A 20,384-nucleotide genomic window follows, 5' to 3' on the forward strand; every position below is an offset into this window, starting at 1 on the left:
GACAGACCACCTGAGGTCAGTGTAAGACCTGCTATGACAGACAGACCACCTGAGGTCAGTATAAGACCTGCTATGACAGACACATCAGGGAAGAGAATGCAGAGGAGCAAGTTAACAGAGGAGAAGAAAATATGTGAGTGAAGAAGAAAGTGAACGAGTGTTGTCAAGGAGAAGGGAGGAAAGACAACAGGAAGAGAGGGGGTAATTAAAAAAAGGATATGAAAGGATATAATTGGAGATGGGGGGGATTTTTGGTGGAAAATGTAAGAAGAAAAAGTAGGGAATGGTGGAAGAGAACCAATAAGAGAGAGAGAAAGACGAGGAGAGGGCAGAAGAGGTTGCCCAGTTAATTTGAGTGCATCTGAGGATCCCATCCCAGGATTCTATCAAAGACTTTCTGTGGTCAACATGATATTGAATCAAAGCCTTAGTTGATATATATCTCTGGCATGCATTACATCAGGCCTTTCTTGTCTCATTCACAAGGCCCCAATTCAATCAAACACACATAAGAAAACTGCTCAACATAATGCTTTCAGAGGGCTAAGAGAGAAAACATGACTAAACAGTGAAGTCCCTGTCTGTGTTATGTGTTATGTATTAGAGTTGACATGAGACAATAAATATACCTGCTCCCTTCCCTTTAAAAGAGAGCAAGAGAGGACATGAGTAAAGATGAACGGGCTTATTAGATGATAGTCAGTTAGCTGTATCTAACCACAAAGTGGAAGGACCAACAGAAGAGAGAAAGAACCAAGGCCTAAAGTTTCCTTTAGTGGTTGATGCCCAGTAAAGACACGATATAAATCATTATCACTGTTCTCCTTCAATCAAAAACAGTCAAATATAGAGCGGCAAGTTGCCGGTTCAAATCCCTGAGCCCACTTGGTGAACATTCTGTCGATGTGCCCTTGAGCAAGGCACTTACCCCTAACTTATCCTGTAAGTCGCTCTGGATAATAGTGTCTGCTAAACCAATCAAATGTAAATCAATAACAGTGTTACAAGATATTTTAAGTACAAATAATCTCTCCCTCCGTCTCTCTGTCTCTCTCCCTCCCTACCTCCCCCCATCCTCCCTACCTCCCACCTGTAGAGTTCTAGAGAGGAGCAGGAGCATTCTCGTCTGGACTCCATGGTGTTACTGCTGATGAAGCTAGACCAGCTGGACGAGGAGATCGACACGGCCCTCAGCGCCTCCTCCTCCTCCTCCTCCACCATGGCCATCACCCCCACCCTCAGGAGACACCAGCGCAGGGTCAGTACCAGTACACAGAGACAACTTTTACAATTTACAATATTGTCTCTAATTCTAGACATTCAGTTACATAGCATTGTTTAAATATTCCCCGTGTAATGTTAATAGGGAGCTAACATGGCCGCCATAGAATGTTGAAGTGTCATGTAAATGCATCATAATACAGAAACCTCAATGCCCCTACTCTCTAAATACATGGCTCTGTCAGTAACTAGCTAGACGTTACAGGAGACAGTCAGTACCTAGCTAGCTTCAGGAGAACCTAATGCTAACATGGCTAGCTTCAAAGGAATAAGTCATAGAAATAGCCATAAACTATTGCTCTGAAGTTTATCTCTAAACCAATCAATGTCCTTCCTCGGTTGCAGGAAGTGGACTTCGACTCAGTAAAGCCCGTTGGGAGAGTGTCAAGCACTTCTCAGTCTGTGAATACTCCACAACAGCATCAAGTATCCAATACTCTATCCCCCACTAGGCCGACTGCTGCTCCCGGGACCAAACCCAAGACTGGGGTAAATCAGTCAATCATCGTGATGCTTATGCTTTAACCCAGATTTCAACCTCAAATCAACCATATAGGGTGTCAAGGTTTTGGGGAACATTTCAATTGAAGTGTTAGGTTTGGTCACATTTTAACCTACCATTTCAAACACAATCCACAACAGGGGTCTCAAGGCTTTGTTTGTGACGGATCTGTCAAACAACAACAGAGGTTTTAGGGTCTGGTTTATTTCAAGGCAAATTCACGTTTTGTGACGGATCTGTAAAAGTTGATGTCAGTCAAAAGTGTAAAGGATCTCTGGTTCGTCCTAACCTGAAATATGTCTCTTCATGAGTCTCTGGTTCCACCTGTCTCTTAATCTCTGGTTTTGTCTAGCCTGAAATCTGTCTCTTAATGGGTCGGCCGGCTGGTCGCTCAACTGAGGTACGGTACGGGGCATTTCGGGGCATTTCACACCAGGCCAACTGTGTGATTAGGTTTAGATCCCATCGGAGAAGGGAGAGAAGGCTTATTGCCTTTCTTTACACACCTCAAGTCCCTCCAATCCCTCTGTCTGTGTCTGTTTACTATACAGTCCCGTGAGGAGTGTTTGCAGTGCACTTAGTGAGCTGGCAAGGCACAAGTCACGCACTAAAACCCAGAGAGGTTCTCACAGACGGATGGAGGGATGGACCGACAGACAGCGAACACACATGCACACGCACACACAGACACACACACACAAACACACAATCACACACAGACTGACTCTGACTGGTAGGAATGTGGCTCAGCCATTCCGAGGGCCTGGTTCCTTGGCAGACAACTAAAGCCCGTAATTAGCAGGTTCCTGGGTCTTGAGCCACCTCGCCCCAACAAAAGGGTCAAAAGGGGGGGGTGGGGGTGGGCTGGGGTCGTGACAGGACAGACCAAGTGGGGCGAAGGGGGCCGAGGGAGGGGGTGGGACTTTGTTCAAGAGAGATTTACATCTTGACCTCTTCAGTCGCTCACTTAATGGCTTTTCTGTCTGACTGTGTCGTCTTTGTGTTTTTGGGACAAGCACACAATGAACACACAGGTGGGTTGACCATTTCTTGGACAAATCTTCTGGGACTGAATCACTTTATCCAGTGTTTGTTTTTGCCTGTTGTCTTGTAATTGAGGGGACGCTGAATTAGACACTGCTATTCTATTGACAAATTGCCACATAGAAAGACATACAATATTATGATTTGATAAAAAGAGATGATATCGAAGGTTATGCTCTTATCTGTTGTTAACAAAAGCACCGGAAGTTCTTTGGGGTTCCAGGGTTCACTTCCGCTCCTCTTCAAAAAGCTGTTAAAAAATGTATTTCAAAGGTTATGGTCTTTTAACAAGCAATTCAACACTTCAGAATGGAAGAAGGTCGTTACACAGAATCTATTGCTTAATCTCGTGAGTTATTAGTTATTTATCACCCGAGAATTGTGCTATCCAGACAAAATACTAGATAGGTGATTGGCTTTGTATCTTTGAACAGGAAAAACGGATTTCTGTGTTATCTGTTGTCATTCCTCTTCCATATGTAAACTCAGCAAAAAAATGTCCTCTCACTGCATTTATTTTCATCAACTTAACATAAGTTTAGTAAATATTTGTATGAATATAACAAGATTCAATAACTGAGACATAATCTGAATAATTGAATAATGTGTCCCTGAACAAAGGGACAAAAGTAACAGTCAGTATCCGGTGTGGCCACCAGCCAATTTAGGTACTGCAGTACATCTCCTCCTCATGCACCAGATTTGCCAGTTCTTGCTGTGAGATGTTACCCCACTCTTCCACCAAGGCACCTGCAACTTCCCAGACATTTCTGGGGGGAATGGTCCTAGCCCTCACCCTCTGATCCAACAGGTCCCAGATGTGCTCAATGGGATTGAGATCTGGGCTCTTCACTGGCCATGGCAGGACACTGACAATCCTGTCTTGCAGGAAATCACGCACAGAACAAGCAGTTTGACTGGTGGCATTGTCATGCTGGAGGGTCATGGCAGGATGAGCCTGCAGGAAGGGTACCACATGAGGGAGGAGGATGTCTTCCCTGTAACACACAGCGTTGAGATTGCCTGCAATGATAACAAGCTCAGTCCGATGATGCTGTGACACACCGCCTCAGACCATGACGGACCCTCCACCTCCAAATCAATCCCGCTCCAGAGTACAGGCCTCGGTGTAACACTCATTCCTTCGACGATAAACACGAATCCGACCATCACCCCTGGTGAGATAAAACCGAGACTCATCAGTGAAGAGCCCTTTTTACCAGTCCTGTCTGGTCCAGCGATGGTGGGTTTGTGCCCATAGGCAACATTGTTGCCGGTGATGTCTGGTGAGGACCTGCCTTACAACAGGCCTACAAGCCATCGGTCTAGCCTCTCTCAGCCTACTGCGGACAGTCTGAGCACTGATAGAGGGATTGTGCGTTCGTGGTGTAACTCGGCAGTTGCTGTTGCCATCCTGTACCTGTCCCGCAGGTGTAATGTCCAGATGTAACGATCCTGTATAGGTGTTGTTACACGTGGCCTGCCACTGCGAGGATGATCAGCTGTCCATCCTGTCTCCCTGTAGCGCTGTCTTAGGCATCTCACAGTAAGGACATTGCAATTTATTGCCCTGGCCACATCTGCAGTCCTCATGCCTCCTTGCAGCAAGCCTAAGGCACGTTCACGCAGATGAGCAGGGACCGTGGAAAGGCCTCTTTCGTGTCCTAAGTTTTCATAACTGTGACCTTAATTGACTACCGTCTGTAAACTGTTACTGTCTTAACGACCTTTCCACAGGTGCATGTTCATTCATCATTCATGGTTCATTGAACAAGCATGGGGAAACAGTGTTTAAACCCTTTACAATGAAGATCTGTGAACAAATTATCTTTGAAAGACAGTGTCCTGAAAGAGGGACGTTTCTTTTTTTGCTGAGTTAATGTGCTATGTATGTCAAAACCTGAAGAAGAGTTTTAATTTTATTATTTTTGACATGCATTTTACATTCAGCCTCTATCTAGCAGTGCCGGTCTACAGACCAAAGGTTGAGATGAGAAGTTTATAGTTTTATTCTTAGACATATGTCTTAGTGTTCTTTAGTGATGTTGTAACTGCAGACCTGTTCCAGGCCTTATAGACAGACTTCTAAGATGCTGAAGAGACGAGCTGAAGAGACGAGCTGAAGAGACGAGCTGAAGAGACGAGCTGAAGAGACGAGCTGAAGAGATGAGCTAAAGAGACAAACTGAAGAGACGAGTTGAAGAGATGAGCTGAAGAGACGAGCTGAAGAGACGAGCTGAAGAGACGAGCTGAAGAGACGAGCTGAAGAGACAAACTGAAGAGACGAGCTGAAGAGACGAGCTGAAGAGATGAGCTAAAGAGACAAACTGAAGAGACGAGTTGAAGAGATGAGCTGAAGAGACGAGCTGAAGAGACGAGCTGAAGAGACCAGCTAGAGAGACAAACTAAAGAGACGAGCTGAAGATACGAGCTGAAGAGACGAGCTGAAGAGACCAGCTAGAGAGACAAACTAAAGAGACGAGCTGAAGATACGAGCTGAAGAGACGAGCTGAAAAGACGAGCTGAAGAGACAAACTGAAGAGACAAACTGAAGAGACGAGCTGAAGAGACGAGCTGAGAAGACGAGCTAAAGAGAAAAACTGAAGAGACGAGTTGAAGAGATGAGCTGAAGAGACGAGCTGAAGAGACGAGCTGAAGAGACCAGCTAGAGAGACAAACTAAAGAGACGAGCTGAAGATACGAGCTGAAGAGACGAGCTGAAAAGACGAGCTGAAGAGACTAGCTGAAGAGACGAGCTAAAGAGACATGCTGAAGAGACGTGTTGAAGAGACGAGCTAGAGGCGAGCTAAAGTGAAGAGCTGAAGAGACAAACTAAAGAGACATGCTGAAGAGACTAGCTGAAGAGATGAGCTAAAGAGACGAATTCAAGAGACAAACTTAATAAATGTGCTAAAGTAAACAGAGCTCTCACTGTGCCTAATAGACGTTGGAGAAGGACTTAGTCAGAGGAAACAGAGAGCATGTGTGTGTGTGTGTGCACCTCTACAGTGGAGACCCCATGGAGTCAGTGAGTGATGGATTGAAGTGAAGAGGCGATGACTGTCTGAAGGGCTTGTGAGTGGTTAAGAGGATAGGCATCTATTCAGGAACTGGAGTGGTGAACTGCCCACTCAATCCACTCTGATAGGACAAGGAGACACTGGACAGACAGCTGGCCCTTTGAATGAAGGATAGGTATAGGTTGTCAAAAGATGGCAAAGCTGCAACGTCAAAATTGCGAAGGAGCAATGATTTCCCCTGATTTCCATCACCCCCCTCTCTTGATATTGGGTCTCCAGATGCACTGGCATATGGGTAGGGTGTAATTAGCGGAACATTCCACCCGGATCGATTCCGGGGGGGGGGGTGACTGACTGAGACATTTGATTAGTCCGTTATGGGAGGTAATCGTGTGGAAAAGGCCTGATGGGATTCCCACAGTTTGAGAATTCCCAAAACGGAAATGGATGCTCCTTCTCCCTGGTTCCCACAGAGGCTGTGTATGTGTGATGATCCCACTCTAATAAAAGAAAATAACCTCACCCCTCCTCCAGACCCTCCCCCTCTATCTTACCTTCCTACTGTACTTACTGGAGGAGCAAGGGATAGTTAGGAGGGCAATCCTCTCTAAATCATTTAAGAATGGGGAGAGGGAGAGCAAAAAAAGAAAGAAAGAAATAAAGAGCATGGGGCCTGGTCCACAGTAGTGCACTATACAGGGAATTTACATGTGTATTTTATTTCACCTTTATTCAACTAGGCAGGTTAAGAACAAATTGTTTTTTACAATGACGGCCTACCGGGGAACAGTGGGTTAAAAGGATCTCTACAGATCGGTGTCCCACCCTCGGGATGGTTGAGCTAATGTGCGCTAATGTGAGTAGCATGACGTTGTAAGTAACAAGAACAAGGACATAGACATATCTGATATGGGCAGAAAGCTTACATTCTTGTTAATCTAACTGCACTGTCCAATTTACAGTAGCTATTACAGTGAAAGAATACAATGCTGTTTTGATTTGATTTGATTTGATTAGGATCTCTTTTAGTCCCCATTTGGACTAATCTTCCAAGAGTCCTTAAACATTAAAATACAATTTATAATACGAACACATTTTCAAATATAACACACTATTACAAACATACATAATATACTAATCTTAGGTTTAATTACATACAGTCGGGAGGAACTACTGAATATAAGAGCAACATCAACTCACCATCATTATGACCAGGAATACGAATTTCCCGAAGCGGATCCTGTGTTTTGCCTTCCACCCAGGACAATGGATCGGATCCCAGGCGGGGAACCTAAACAACGTCGCCGTAAAAGGGGCAAACGAAGCGGTCTTCTGGTCAGGCTCCGGAGATGGGCACATCACGCACCACTCCCTAGCATACTACTCACCAATGTCCAGTCTCTTGACAACAAGGTTGATGAAATCCGAGCAAGGGGTAGCATTCCAGAGAGACATCAGAGACTGTAACGTTCTTTGCTTCACGTAAACATGGCTCACTCGAGAGACGCTATCGGAGTGGATACAGCCAGCTGGTTTCTTCACGCATCGCGCTGACAGAAACAAGCATCTTTCTGGAAAGAAGAGGGGCGGGGGGTGTATGCCTTATGATTAACAAGACGTGGTGTGATCATAACAACATACAGGAACTCAAGTCATTCTGTTCACCTGACTTAGAATTCCTCACAATCAAATGTCGACTTCATTATCTACCAAGATAATTCTCTTCGATTATAATCACAGCCGTATATATTCCCCCCAAGCAGACACATCGATGGCCCTGAACAAACTTTATTTGACTCTATGTAAACTGGAAACCACATATCCTGAGGCTGCATTCATTGCAGCTGGGGATTTTAACAAGGCTAATCTGAAAACAAGACTCCCTCAATTCTATCAGCATATCGATTGTGCAACCAGGGCTTTTAAAACCCTGGATCATTGTTATTCAGCGACACATATAAGGCCCTCATCCGCCCTCCTTTCGGAAAAGCTGATCACGGCTTCATTTTGTTGCTCCCAGCCTATAGACAAAGACTAAAACAGGAAGCTCCCGCGCTCAGGTCTGTTCAACGCTGGTCCGACCAATCTGATTCCACGCTTCAAGACTGCTTCGATCACGTGGATTGGGATATGTTCCTCATTGTGTCCAACAACAACATTGACGAATACGCTGATTCGGTGAGCGAGTACATTAGGAAGTGCATCGGCGATGTCGTACCCACAGCAACTATTAAAACATTCCCAATCCAGAAACCATGGATTGAAGGCAGCATTCGCGCGAAACTGAAATCGCTAACCACTGCTTTTAACTAGGGCTAGGTGACCGGAATCATGACCGAATACAAACAGTTTAGCTATTCCCTCCGCAAGGCAATCAAACAAGCTAAGCGTTAGTTTAGAGACAAAGTAGAGTCGCAATTCAACGGCTCAGACACAAGATGTATGCGGCAGGGTCCGCAGTCAATCACGGATTACAAAAAGAAAACCAGCCCCGTCGCGGACCAGGATGTCTTGCTCCCAGACAGACTAAATAACTTATTTGCTCGCTTTGAGGACAATACAGTGCCACTGACACGGCCTGATACCAAGACCTGCGGACTCTCCTTCACTGCAGCCGACGTGAGTAAAACATTTAAACGTGTTAACCCTCGCAAGGCTGCAGGCCCAGACGGCATCCCCAGCCGCGTCCTCAGAGCATGCGCAAACACAGCTGTGTTTACGGACATATTCAATCAATCCTTCTCCCAATCTTCAAAAGGGCCACCATTGTTCCTGTTCCCAAGAAATCTAAGGTAACTGAGCTAAACGACTACCGCCCCGTAGCACTCACTTCCGTCATCATGAAGTGCTTTGAGAGACTAGTCAAGGACCATATCACCTCCACCCTACCTGACACCCTAGACCCACTCCAATTTGCTTACCGCCACCATAGGTCCACAGACGACGCAATCGCAACCACACTGCACACTGCCCTAACCCATCTGGACAAGAGGAATACCTATGTGAGAATGCTGTTCATCGACTACAGCTCAGAATTTAACACCATAGTATCCTTCAAACTCGTCATCAAGCTCGAGACCCTGGGTCTCGACCCCGCCCTGTGCAACTGGGTACTGGACTTCCTGACGGGCCGCCCCCAGGTGGTGAGGGTATGTAACAACATCTCCACCCCGCTGATCCTCAACACTGGGGCCCCCCAAGGGTACGTTCTGAGCCCTCTCCTGTACTCCCTGTTCACCCACGACTGCGTGGCCATGTACCCCTCCATCTCAATCATCAAGTTTGCGGACGAGACTACAGTGGTAGGCTTGATACCAACAACGACGAGATGGCCTACAGAGAGGAGGTAAGGGCCCTCAGAGTGTGGTGTCAGAAAAATAACCTCACACTCAACATCAACAAAACAAAGGAGATGATCGTGGACTTCAGGAAACAGCAGAGGGAGCACCCCCCTATCCACATCGACAGGACAGTAGTGGAGAGGGTAGTACGTTTTAAGTTCCTTGGCATACACATCATGGACAAACTGAATTGGTCCACCCACACAGACAGTGTTGTGAAGAAGGCGCAGCAGCGCCTCTTCAACCTCAGGAGGCTGAAGAAATGCACAATCGAGAGCACCGGGCTGTATCACCGCCTGGTACGGCAACTGCTCCGCCCAATACCGTAAGGCTCTCCAGAGGGTAGTGAGGTCTGCACAACGCATCACCGGGGGCAAACTACCTGCCCTCCAGGACACCTACAACACCTGATGTCACAGGAAGGACATAAAGATCATCAAGGACAACAGCCACCCGAGCCACTGCCTGTTCACCCCGCTATCATCCAGAAGGCGAGGTCAGTACAGGTGCATCAAAGCAGGGACCGAGAAACTGAAAAACAGCTTGTACCTCAAGGCCATCAGACTGTTAAACAGCCACTACTAATATTGAGTGGCTGCTGCCAACATACTGACTCAACTCCAGCCACTTTAATAATGGAAATTGATGTAAAAAAAATATCACTAGCAACTTTAAACAATGCCACTTAATTTAATGTTTACATACCCTACATTACTCATCTCATATGTATATGCTGTTATCTATAGCATCTACTGAATCTTGCCATCTTTATGTAATACATGTATCACTAGCCACTTTAAACAATGACACTTTTATGTTTACATACCCTACATTACTCATCTCATATGTATATACTGTACTCGATACCATCTACTGCATCTTGCCTATGCCGTTCTGTACCATCACTCATTCATATATCTTTATGTACATATTCTTTATTCCTTTACACTTGTGTGTATAAGGTAGTTGTTGTGGAATTGTTAGGTTAGATTACTCGTTGGTTATTACTGCATTGTCGGAACTAGAAGCACAAGCATTTCGCTACACTCGCATTAATATCTGCTAACCATGTGTATGTCACAAATAACATTTGATTTGATTTGATTTGAACATAATGACCCAATAAATACTCAATCTAAAAAATATTCTTCATCTACTATAGTCCCACAACATTTCTATGTATTCAATTTAAATAGTTTTAAAATAATGTTTAAATTTATATATTGAAAGGTTTCTGGTTTTCTCAGTTAATTTATTCAATTTCTTCATTGCTCTAAATCGAAATGTTATTTTGCCTATTTCTCTCTTCTGTCTGGATAACGCATAGATGGTGGACAATCTATTCCTAGTATTTACGGAATGTCTGTCTCTTGTTTTTTTCAATTATCTTGTCGATTGTTGACCAACCAAGAACACTGCACATGACTGCAACAGAAGAACCATATCTCCACCTTAAAACAATCCTTGCTGCTTTATTCTGTGTATTCTGCAGCCTCCTAACTTCACTTGATGATGCATTTCCCCAGACCACAGAACAGTAGTTCACCTTAATCTCATGACTGCAACAGAAGAACCATATCTCCACCTTAAAACAATCCTTGCTGCTTTGTTCTGTACATTCTGCAGCCTCCTAACTTCACTTGATGATGCATTTCCCCAGACCACAGAACAGTAGTTCACCTTAATCTCATGACTGCAACAGAAGAACCATATCTCCACCTTAAAACAATCCTTGCTGTTTTATTCTGTGTATTCTGCAGCCTCCTAACTTCACTTGATGATGCATTTCCCCAGTCCACAGAACAATAGTTCACCTGACTCTCAATTAATGCTTGTGTTATTTGCTGAATAATTTTTCCTGGTAAATATTTAGCTGTCCTTCTGATTATACTGTTTTAATATTTATTTTACATAGATTAGTTATTTGAGATGACCATGATAAGCAGTTGTCTAGCTGCACTCCTAATAGTTTGGTTTCTGCCACCTCTTCAATGTGTACTCCTCCCATACTTAATTGTATCCCATGCTGTTTTGGCCTTTTCCTCATGGAACAGACCAACATAACTTTGGTTTTCTTTGTGTTTAAAACAAGTTTGTTTTGGCAAACCCACTTCCTGATATTCTCCAAATCTCCTTGTAAAGCCTGCTGTACCTGTTGAACAGAATGTCTTGCTACAGAAATTGTAGTATCATCTGCAAATATAGTAGCTTGAGTTTCAGCTTAGGCATAGGGAAGGTCGTTGTTATATATTAAATAAAGAAGTGGCCTAAGGCAGCTGCCCTGCGGTATTCCACAGTTTAACCCATGAGGGGAAGAAAATTAACCATTTATATAGGTGGACTGTTTCCCGTCAGTTAGATATGACTGTACCCAATTCAATGCTAACTCCTTAAAACCATAATGCATTAATTTTGTCAAAATTATTTCATGATCGACTAAATCAAATACTGCACTGAAATCTAAAAATAGTACAAACATGCCATAATCCATAGCATTGAGCCACTGGTCAGTCATGTCAACCAATGCAGTGGTAGTGGAATGGTTTTAGTGATAAGCATGCTGATTGGCTGTAATCAGATCAATCTTTTCCATGTACTCCAATACCCTGCAATATCTTACTGAGTGTAGGGAGTAGACTAATTGGTCGACTGTTGGCAGGAGTAATGGGTTCTTTGTCGTCTTTCAGAATAGGACACTTCGACAAACATCAAAGTGTTTCCTTTCAAATCTTATCAAGAATATGTATATCCTTGCTTTAGGTCCTGAGCTACAGACAGTTAGATTTGGCTATGTCATTTTAGGCGAAAATTGAAAAAAGGGGCGGATTAACTGCCTTGTTCAGGAGCGGAATGACAGATTTTTACCTTGTCATCTCAGTAAATCCAGCAACCTTTTGGTTACTGACCAAACGCTCTAACCACTAGGCTACCTGCCACCCCAAGGGTGCCATTTGGTATGCACTTGGAGGGAGAGCGATAGAGAGATAGAGAGGGGGTGCATGAAAGTGATAGAGACAGACTGACTCAATTTATCATGTGGCAGACCTAATCACTCATTCCTGTCTAGTCATATCCACACAAACGGCAGGAACGTGAGCGACCCCTCATAAGGAAGATGTCAGCCACTCGAGGGGTGTAGGCCCAAGGAATTCTAATGGAAAATAGGTCACCATCTATGTCTGAGATGGGACGAGAAGAAAGGGAGGAATGTGCAGAGAAAGGGGAAAGAGAGATCAAGGGTCTGGCTAATGTAATTAAATGACAGCAGGGGAGGAGATCCTGCTACTGATCTTGGTCAGGCTAGTGATGGATTCACAAGTGAGCCCTCAGCACATGGCTAACATCTGCACTGAAGAGGGTTATGAGCTAGGACTGCTAACATGCTGGATAGCTAAACCTAGTTTTTAGCATATTAACACAGTGGCTAAGTAAATAAAACATATACAGTGGGGCAAAGAAGTATTTAGTCAGCCACCAACCTACTTAAAAAGATGAGAGAGGCCTGTAATCTTCATCATAGGTACACTTCAACTATGACAGACAAAATTAATTTATTTGCAAATTATGGTGGAAAATAAGTATCTGGTCAATAACAAAAGTTTATCTCAATACTTTGTTATATACCATTTGTTGGCAATGACAGAGGTCAAACTTTTCTGTAAGTCTTCACAAGGTTTCCACACACTGTTGCTGGTATTTTGGCCCATTCCTCCATGCAGATCTCCTCTAGAGCAGTGATGTTTTGGGGCTGTTGCTGGGCAACATGGACTTTCAACTCCCTCCAAAGATTTTCTATGGGGTTGAGATCTGGAGACTGGCTAGGCCACTCCAGGACCTTGAAATGCTTCTTACGAAGCCACTTCTTCATTGCTCGGGCGGTGTGTTTGGGATCATTGTCATGCTGAAAGACCCAGCCACGTTTCACCTTCAATGCCCTTGTTGAGGGAAGGAGGCCCCATTCATGGCCCCATTCATTCTTTCCTTTACACGGATCAGTCGTCCTGCTCCCTTTGCAGAAAAACAGCCCCAAAGCATGATGTTTCCACCCCATGCTTCACAGTAGGTATGGTGTTCTTTGGATGCAACTCAGCATTCTTTGTCCTCCAAACACGACAAGTTTTTGGTTTCATCTGACCATATAACATTCTCCTAATCTTCTTCTGGATCATCCAAATGCTCTCTAGCCAACTTCAGACGGGCCTGGACATGTACTGGCTTAAGCAGGGGGACACGTCTGTCACTGCAGGATTTGAGTCCCTGGCGGCGTAGTGTGTTACTGATGGTAGGCTTTGTTACTTTGGTCCCAGCTCCCTGCAGGTCATTCACTAGGTCCCCCCGTGTGGTTCTGGTATTTTTGCTCACCGTTCTTGTGATCATTTTGACCCCACGGGGTGAGATCTTGCGTGGAGCCCCAGATCAAGGGAGATTATCAGTGGTCTTATATGTCTTCCATTTCCTAAAAATTGCTCCCACAGTTTTGTGACTGTTTGAGGTTGTGGACAGGTGTCTTTTATACTGATAAAAGTTCAAATAGGTGCCATTAATACAGGTGTAATACAGGACAGAGGAGCTTTTTAAAGAAGAAGATACAGGTCTTTGAGAGCCAGAAATCTTGCTTGTTTGTAGGTGACCAAATACTTATTTTCCACTATAATTTGCAAATAAATTCATTAAAAATCCTACAATGTGATTTTCCTGATTTTTTTTCCTATTTTGTCTGTCACAGTTGATGTGTACCTATGATGAAAATTACAGGCCTCTCTCATCTTTTTAATTGGGAGAACTTGCACAATTGGTGGCTGACTAAATACTTTTTTGCCCCACCGTATTTATTAGCATGCTAACACACTGGATAGCTAATCAAAGTTGCTAGCATGCTTAGACTCAAGCTGGCTATTCAAAATATCTATATATTTGCATGCTCACATGCCAGCTAAGTTAACTGAACAAAACAGCTATGTATTAGCATGCTAACGCGCTGTCTTGCTAACCAAAGCATCGATATCAATGGACACGAGTTGCTCACAGTCGTGTTCAGTAGGCCTAGGACATGAACTGCAGACATTAATCTCTAACATGTAGGCTTCCCTATCTACAAGCGGGGCCAATCACAACACGCCTTATTGTCATCATAGTTGAACTAACCAATAAGAATGCTTGAACATTAAATACACCTTTCTTTAGATGCAAGTGGAAACATAAGCAACCCTGTTACATTTGTTCATTGTGTCACATATCTAACATGTCTGATTCCAAAAGTTATAGCATGTCTGTTCATTGTATTTCATATCTGCAACGTTCAGTACCAAACTGAACACAACCCACAATTCACACTAATTTAATTAGAGTATCCGATTGGATTATAGACAGGAAATGAATGAGGGGGAGGTCTATAATGGACAGTTTATGAGCAGGCACGGACATTGGTTTAATTGTGAGTATTTTCAACATGTAGACAGATATTCCATTGATGCAGCATTTGTTCCTTGGACATGACAATGGCACAAATGTCCACAACAGCAGGACTCCCTCTTTATCTTATTGATGGCAGTGGCCTGCACTGTGTGTGTGTGTGTGTGTGTGTGTGTGTGTGTGTGTGTGTGTGTGTGTGTGTGTGTGTGTGTGTGTGTGTGTGTGTGTGTGTGTGTGTGTGTGTGTGTGTGTGTGTGTGTGTGTGTGTGTGTGTGTGTGTGTGTGTGTGTGTGTGTGTGTGTGTGTGTGTGTGTGTGTGTGTGTGTCTTACCAGGTAAATACAAGGAAGATTGGTCATTGTGCAAGAATATACACACACACACACACACACACACAGTGCAAGAATATAGGCAAGAATATAGATATAGATGCTTGTAGATGGACACAAGAGGGACTACTTTTTGATTTATCGCCTGTTGGGTTAGTTATGCATGTTTAAAAGTTATCTTTGTGTATGTGGACAATAGCTGTGCTGAGGCGTCTGTGATAAGGCCACAGGCTGTAGCTGTCACTTGTCCTTGTCTCTCTCTCATCCTGTTTGGCACAGTGGCCACCAACACACAGTCCCCGAACATCCTTTATCCACAACCAGAAACCACACCTTGGCTTTCCAATGGGCCTATATAGAACTGGATCTCTCTCTCTCTCAGGTGGTTCTCATTCTTCTCTCTCTGTTGTGTCTCTGTGGTGGTGGATCTCTCTCTCTCTCTCTCTCTCTCTCTCTTTGTTATTCTTTCCTCTCTCTGGTTTTGTGTCTTGCTGTCTTTCTCTCTCTCTTTCTCTCTCTCTGGCAATATTACTCTCTCCCTCTTTCTCTCTCTCTATTTCCCTCCCTCTCCCTCACATCCATTCTTGTACATGTAATAATATCTATAACTTATTATACAGGCCTACAATTGCTTGTTACCTTCACATTCCTGCTTACCTTCACATTCCTCTGTTGCTCTACAGACAGAATTTGAATTAAAGTCAGTCAACAGCATGGTGGGAAACCAGCATTATTTCAATGTCACATGGGGGTGTCTCTGTGGGTATACTGTCCGGTCATGGCCGAGTTAGTCGGCTTTCTGCTGTGTTGTTATCCCTGACCCTGACTGAGGCCAATCTGCGCTGAACACACAGCTGCAGGAGCACAAACAGAGGCCTGCCTCAGCCTCTCAGCCCCTCAGCCCCTCTCATTCCCTCAGCCCCTCTCAGCCCAACGAGCCTCTCAGCCCCTCTCAGCCTCTCAGTCTCTCAGCCACGGTCAAAAAGGAGAGGGAAAGAAAAGAGGAGAGAAAAAGAAGATTGTTTTTGGAACAGGACGTGGAAAAAAATGAACTTCTTCTTTACCTCTGTACGGAAATCTCGTATTTCCTGCCGATTCAAGGTTGCATGGATTGTATTAGGTATTCCAAAAACTGGGCAGAACACAGAGGGTTTTTTCTCAGTCGGTGGGAGACAGGCCTTTTAATTAACAAGACATGGAAGAAGAAGAAAAAAATAATACTGAAATGTGAAATTGTTTTGTAAAACGTTGTCACGTTACTCATGACTTTTGTGGTGAAAAACCTAACTGATGCAGAATTCTCTGTCTCTTTATAAACTTGGGGGAAATGATTCAGTCCACCTACTGGACAGCATGTCCCTACATCTTCTAACTTTGAGCCACCAGAAACTGGGGACCCCCAGTCCGCTGGGCCCATAATACCATCCTGTTCAGTGACGTAGTGGTCAAACATAATTGGTGGGAAAACGCTAATCGCCATTCGTGGTGAGTAAAGTACCGCTCCATATACTGGTGGGTAAACTCTTACAGAAAATGAAAAAGGTGAGTAATGGGCATTTACGTGCATTCAACATCCACCACACTACTGGTTCTGTAGTGTTATCACTGGATCTGTAGTGTTATGACTGGATCTGTAGTGTGTTAGGTGACTGGATCTGGAGTGTTATGACTGGATCTGGAGTGTTATGACTGGATCTGTAGTGTTATGACTGGTTCTGTAGTGTTATCACTGGATCTGTAGTGTTATGACTGGATATGTAGTGTTATGACTGGATCTGGAGTGTTATGACTGGATCTGTAGTGTTATGACTGGTCCTATAGTGTTATGACTGGTCCTGTAGTATTAAGACTGGTTCTATAGTGCTATGACTGGATCTGTAGTGTTATGACTGGATCTGTAGTGTTATGACTGGTCCTGTAGTGTTATGACTGGATCTGTAGTGTTATGACAGGATATGTAGTGTTATGACTGGATCTGTAGTGTTATGACTGGATCTGTAGTGTTATGACAGGATATGTAGTGTTATGACTGGTCTTATAGTGTTATGACTGGTCCTGTAGTGTTATGACTGGTCTTATAGTGGTATGACTGGTCCTGTAGTGTTATGACTGGATCTGTAGTATTATGACTGGTCCTATAGTGTTATGACTGGATCTGTAGTGTTATGACTGGATCTGTAGTGTTATGACAGGATATGTAGTGTTATGACTGGTCCTATAGTGTTATGACTGGTCCTGTAGTATTATGACTGGATCTGTAGTGTTATCACTGGATCTGTAGTGTTATCACTGGATGTGTAGTGTTATGACTGGATCTGTAGTGTTATGACTGGTTCTGTAGTGTTATCACTGGATGTGTAGTGTTATGACTGGATCTGTAGTGTTATGACTGGATCTGTAATGTTATGACTGGTCCTCTGGTCTTATAGTGTTATGACTGGTCCTATAGTGTTATGACTGGATCTGTAGTGTTATCACTGGATCTGTAGTGTTATGACTGGATCTGTAGTGTTATGACTGGTTCTGTAGTGTTATGACTGGTTCTGTAGTGTTATGACTGGTTCTGTAGTGTTATGACTGGATCTGTAGTGTTATGACTGGATATGTAGTGTTATGACTGGTCTTATAGTGGTATGACTGGTCCTGTAGTGTTATGACTGGATCTGTAGTATTATGACTGGTCCTATAGTGTTATGACTGGATCTGTAGTGTTATGACTGGATCTGTAGTGTTATGACAGGATATGTAGTGTTATGACTGGTCCTATAGTGTTATGACTGGTCCTGTAGTATTATGACTGGATCTGTAGTGTTATCACTGGATCTGTAGTGTTATCACTGGATGTGTAGTGTTATGACTGGATCTGTAGTGTTATGACTGGTTCTGTAGTGTTATCACTGGATGTGTAGTGTTATGACTGGATCTGTAGTGTTATGACTGGATCTGTAATGTTATGACTGGTCCTCTGGTCTTATAGTGTTATGACTGGTCCTATAGTGTTATGACTGGATCTGTAGTGTTATCACTGGATCTGTAGTGTTATGACTGGTCCTATAGTGTTATGACTGGTCCTGTAGTATTAAGACTGGTTCTATAGTGCTATGACTGGATCTGTAGTGTTATGACTGGATCTGTAGTGTTATGACTGGTCCTGTAGTGTTATGACTGGATCTGTAGTGTTATGACAGGATATGTAGTGTTATGACTGGTTCTATAGTGTTATGACTGGATCTGTAGTGTTATGACTGGATCTGTAGTGTTATCACTGGATGTGTAGTGTTATGACTGGATCTGTAGTGTTATGACAGGATATGTAGTGTTATGACTGGTCTTATAGTGGTATGACTGGTCCTGTAGTGTTATGACTGGTCTTATAGTGTTATGACTGGTCTTATAGTGTTATGACTGGATCTGTAGTGTTATGACTGGATCTGTTGTGTTATGACTGGATCTGTAGTGTTATGACTGGATCTGTAGTGTTATGACTGGATCTGTAGTGTTATGACTGGATCTGTAGTGTTATGACTGGTCCTGTAGTGTTATGACTGGATCTGTAGTGTTATGACAGGATATGTAGTGTTATGACTGGTTCTATAGTGTTATGACTGGATCTGTAGTGTTATGACTGGATCTGTAGTGTTATCACTGGATGTGTAGTGTTATGACTGGATCTGTAGTGTTATGACAGGATATGTAGTGTTATGACTGGTCTTATAGTGGTATGACTGGTCCTGTAGTGTTATGACTGGTCTTATAGTGTTATGACTGGTCTTATAGTGTTATGACTGGATCTGTAGTGTTATGACTGGATCTGTTGTGTTATGACTGGATCTGTAGTGTTATGACTGGATCTGTAGTGTTATGACTGGATATGTAGTGAGTCCTACGGGGCGGTAGTGAGTGCTATGGGGCGGTAGTCGTTTAGCTCAGTTACCAAGAAAGCTAAGGTAACTGAGCTAAACGACTACCGCCCCGTAGCACTCACTTCCGTCATCATGAAGTGCTTTGAGAGACTAGTCAAGGACCATATCACCTCCACCCTGCCTGACACCCTAGACCCACTCCAATTTGCTTACCGCCCAAATAGGTCCACAGACGATGCAATCTCAACCACACTGCACACTGCCCTAACCCACCTGGACAAGAGGAATACCTATGTGAGAATGCTGTTCATCGACTACAGCTCGGCATTCAACACCATAGTACCCTCCAAGCTCGTCATCAAGCTCGAGACCCTGGGTCTCAACCCCGCCCTGTGCAACTGGGTACTGGACTTCCTGACGGGCCGCCCCCAGGTGGTGAGGGTAGGCAACAACATCTCCTCCCCGCTGATCCTCAACACGGGGGCCCCACAAGGGTGCGTTCTGAGCCCTCTCCTGTACTCCCTGTTCACCCACGACTGCGTGGCCACGCACGCCTCCAACTCAATCATCAAGTTTGCGGACGACACGACAGTGGTAGGCTTGATTACCAACAACGACGAGACGGCCTACAGGGAGGAGGTGAGGGCCCTCGGAGTGTGGTGTCAGGAAAATAACCTCACACTCAACGTCAACAAAACTAAGGAGATGATTGTGGACTTCAGGAAACAGCAGAGGGAACACCCCCCTATCCACATCGATGGAACAGTAGTGGAGAGAGTAGCAAGTTTTAAGTTCCTCGGCATACACATCACAGACAAACTGAATTGGTCCACTCACACTGACAGCATCGTGAAGAAGGCGCAGCAGCGCCTCTTCAACCTCAGGAGGCTGAAAAAATATGGCTTGTCAACAAAAGCACTCACAAACTTCTACAGATGCACAATCGAGAGCATCCTGGCGGGCTGTATCACCGCCTGGTACGGCAACTGCTCCGCCCTCAACCGTAAGGCTCACCAGAGGGTAGTGAGGTCTGCACAACGCATCACCGGGGGCAAACTACCTGCCCTCCAGGACACCTACACCACCCGATGTTACAGGAAGGCCATAAAGATCATCAAGGACATCAACCACCGAACCACTGCCTGTTCACCCCGCTATCATCCAGAAGGCGAGGTCAGTACAGGTGCATCAAAGCTGGGGCCGAGAGACTGAAAAACAGCTTCTATCTCAAGGCCATCAGACTGTTAAACAGCCACCACTAACATTGAGTGGCTGCTGCCAACACACTGTCATTGACACTGACCCAACTCCAGCCACTTTAATAATGGGAATTGATGGGAAATGATGTAAATATATCACTAGCCACTTTAAACAATGCTACCTTATATAATGTTACTTACCCTACATTATTTATCTCATATGCATACGTATATACTGTACTCTACATCATCAACTGCATCCTTATGTAATACATGTATCACTAGCCACTTTAACTATGCCACTTTGTTTACTTTGTCTACATACTCATCTCATATGTATATACTGTACTCGATACCATCTACTGTATGCTGCTCTGTACCATCACTCATTCAT

At 44.1% G+C, this 20,384-nt stretch overlaps 1 protein-coding gene across 1 annotated transcript in view; it reads left to right on the top strand.

Moving 5' to 3' along the window:
* Positions 1–20,384, top strand: part of LOC124012092 (rho GTPase-activating protein 7-like) — a 140,691-nt gene that overhangs the window by 9,983 nt on the left and 110,324 nt on the right. The window contains exons 2-3 of the mRNA XM_046325494.1: positions 1,097–1,258; positions 1,627–1,770. Of these exons, the coding sequence (XP_046181450.1) occupies positions 1,097–1,258; positions 1,627–1,770 (306 nt within the window). The remainder of the gene's footprint in view (positions 1–1,096; positions 1,259–1,626; positions 1,771–20,384) is intronic.

The sequence above is a fragment of the Oncorhynchus gorbuscha genome, linkage group LG24 (assembly GCF_021184085.1).
Source record: "Oncorhynchus gorbuscha isolate QuinsamMale2020 ecotype Even-year linkage group LG24, OgorEven_v1.0, whole genome shotgun sequence".
NCBI classification, from domain to species: Eukaryota; Metazoa; Chordata; class Actinopteri; order Salmoniformes; family Salmonidae; genus Oncorhynchus; species Oncorhynchus gorbuscha.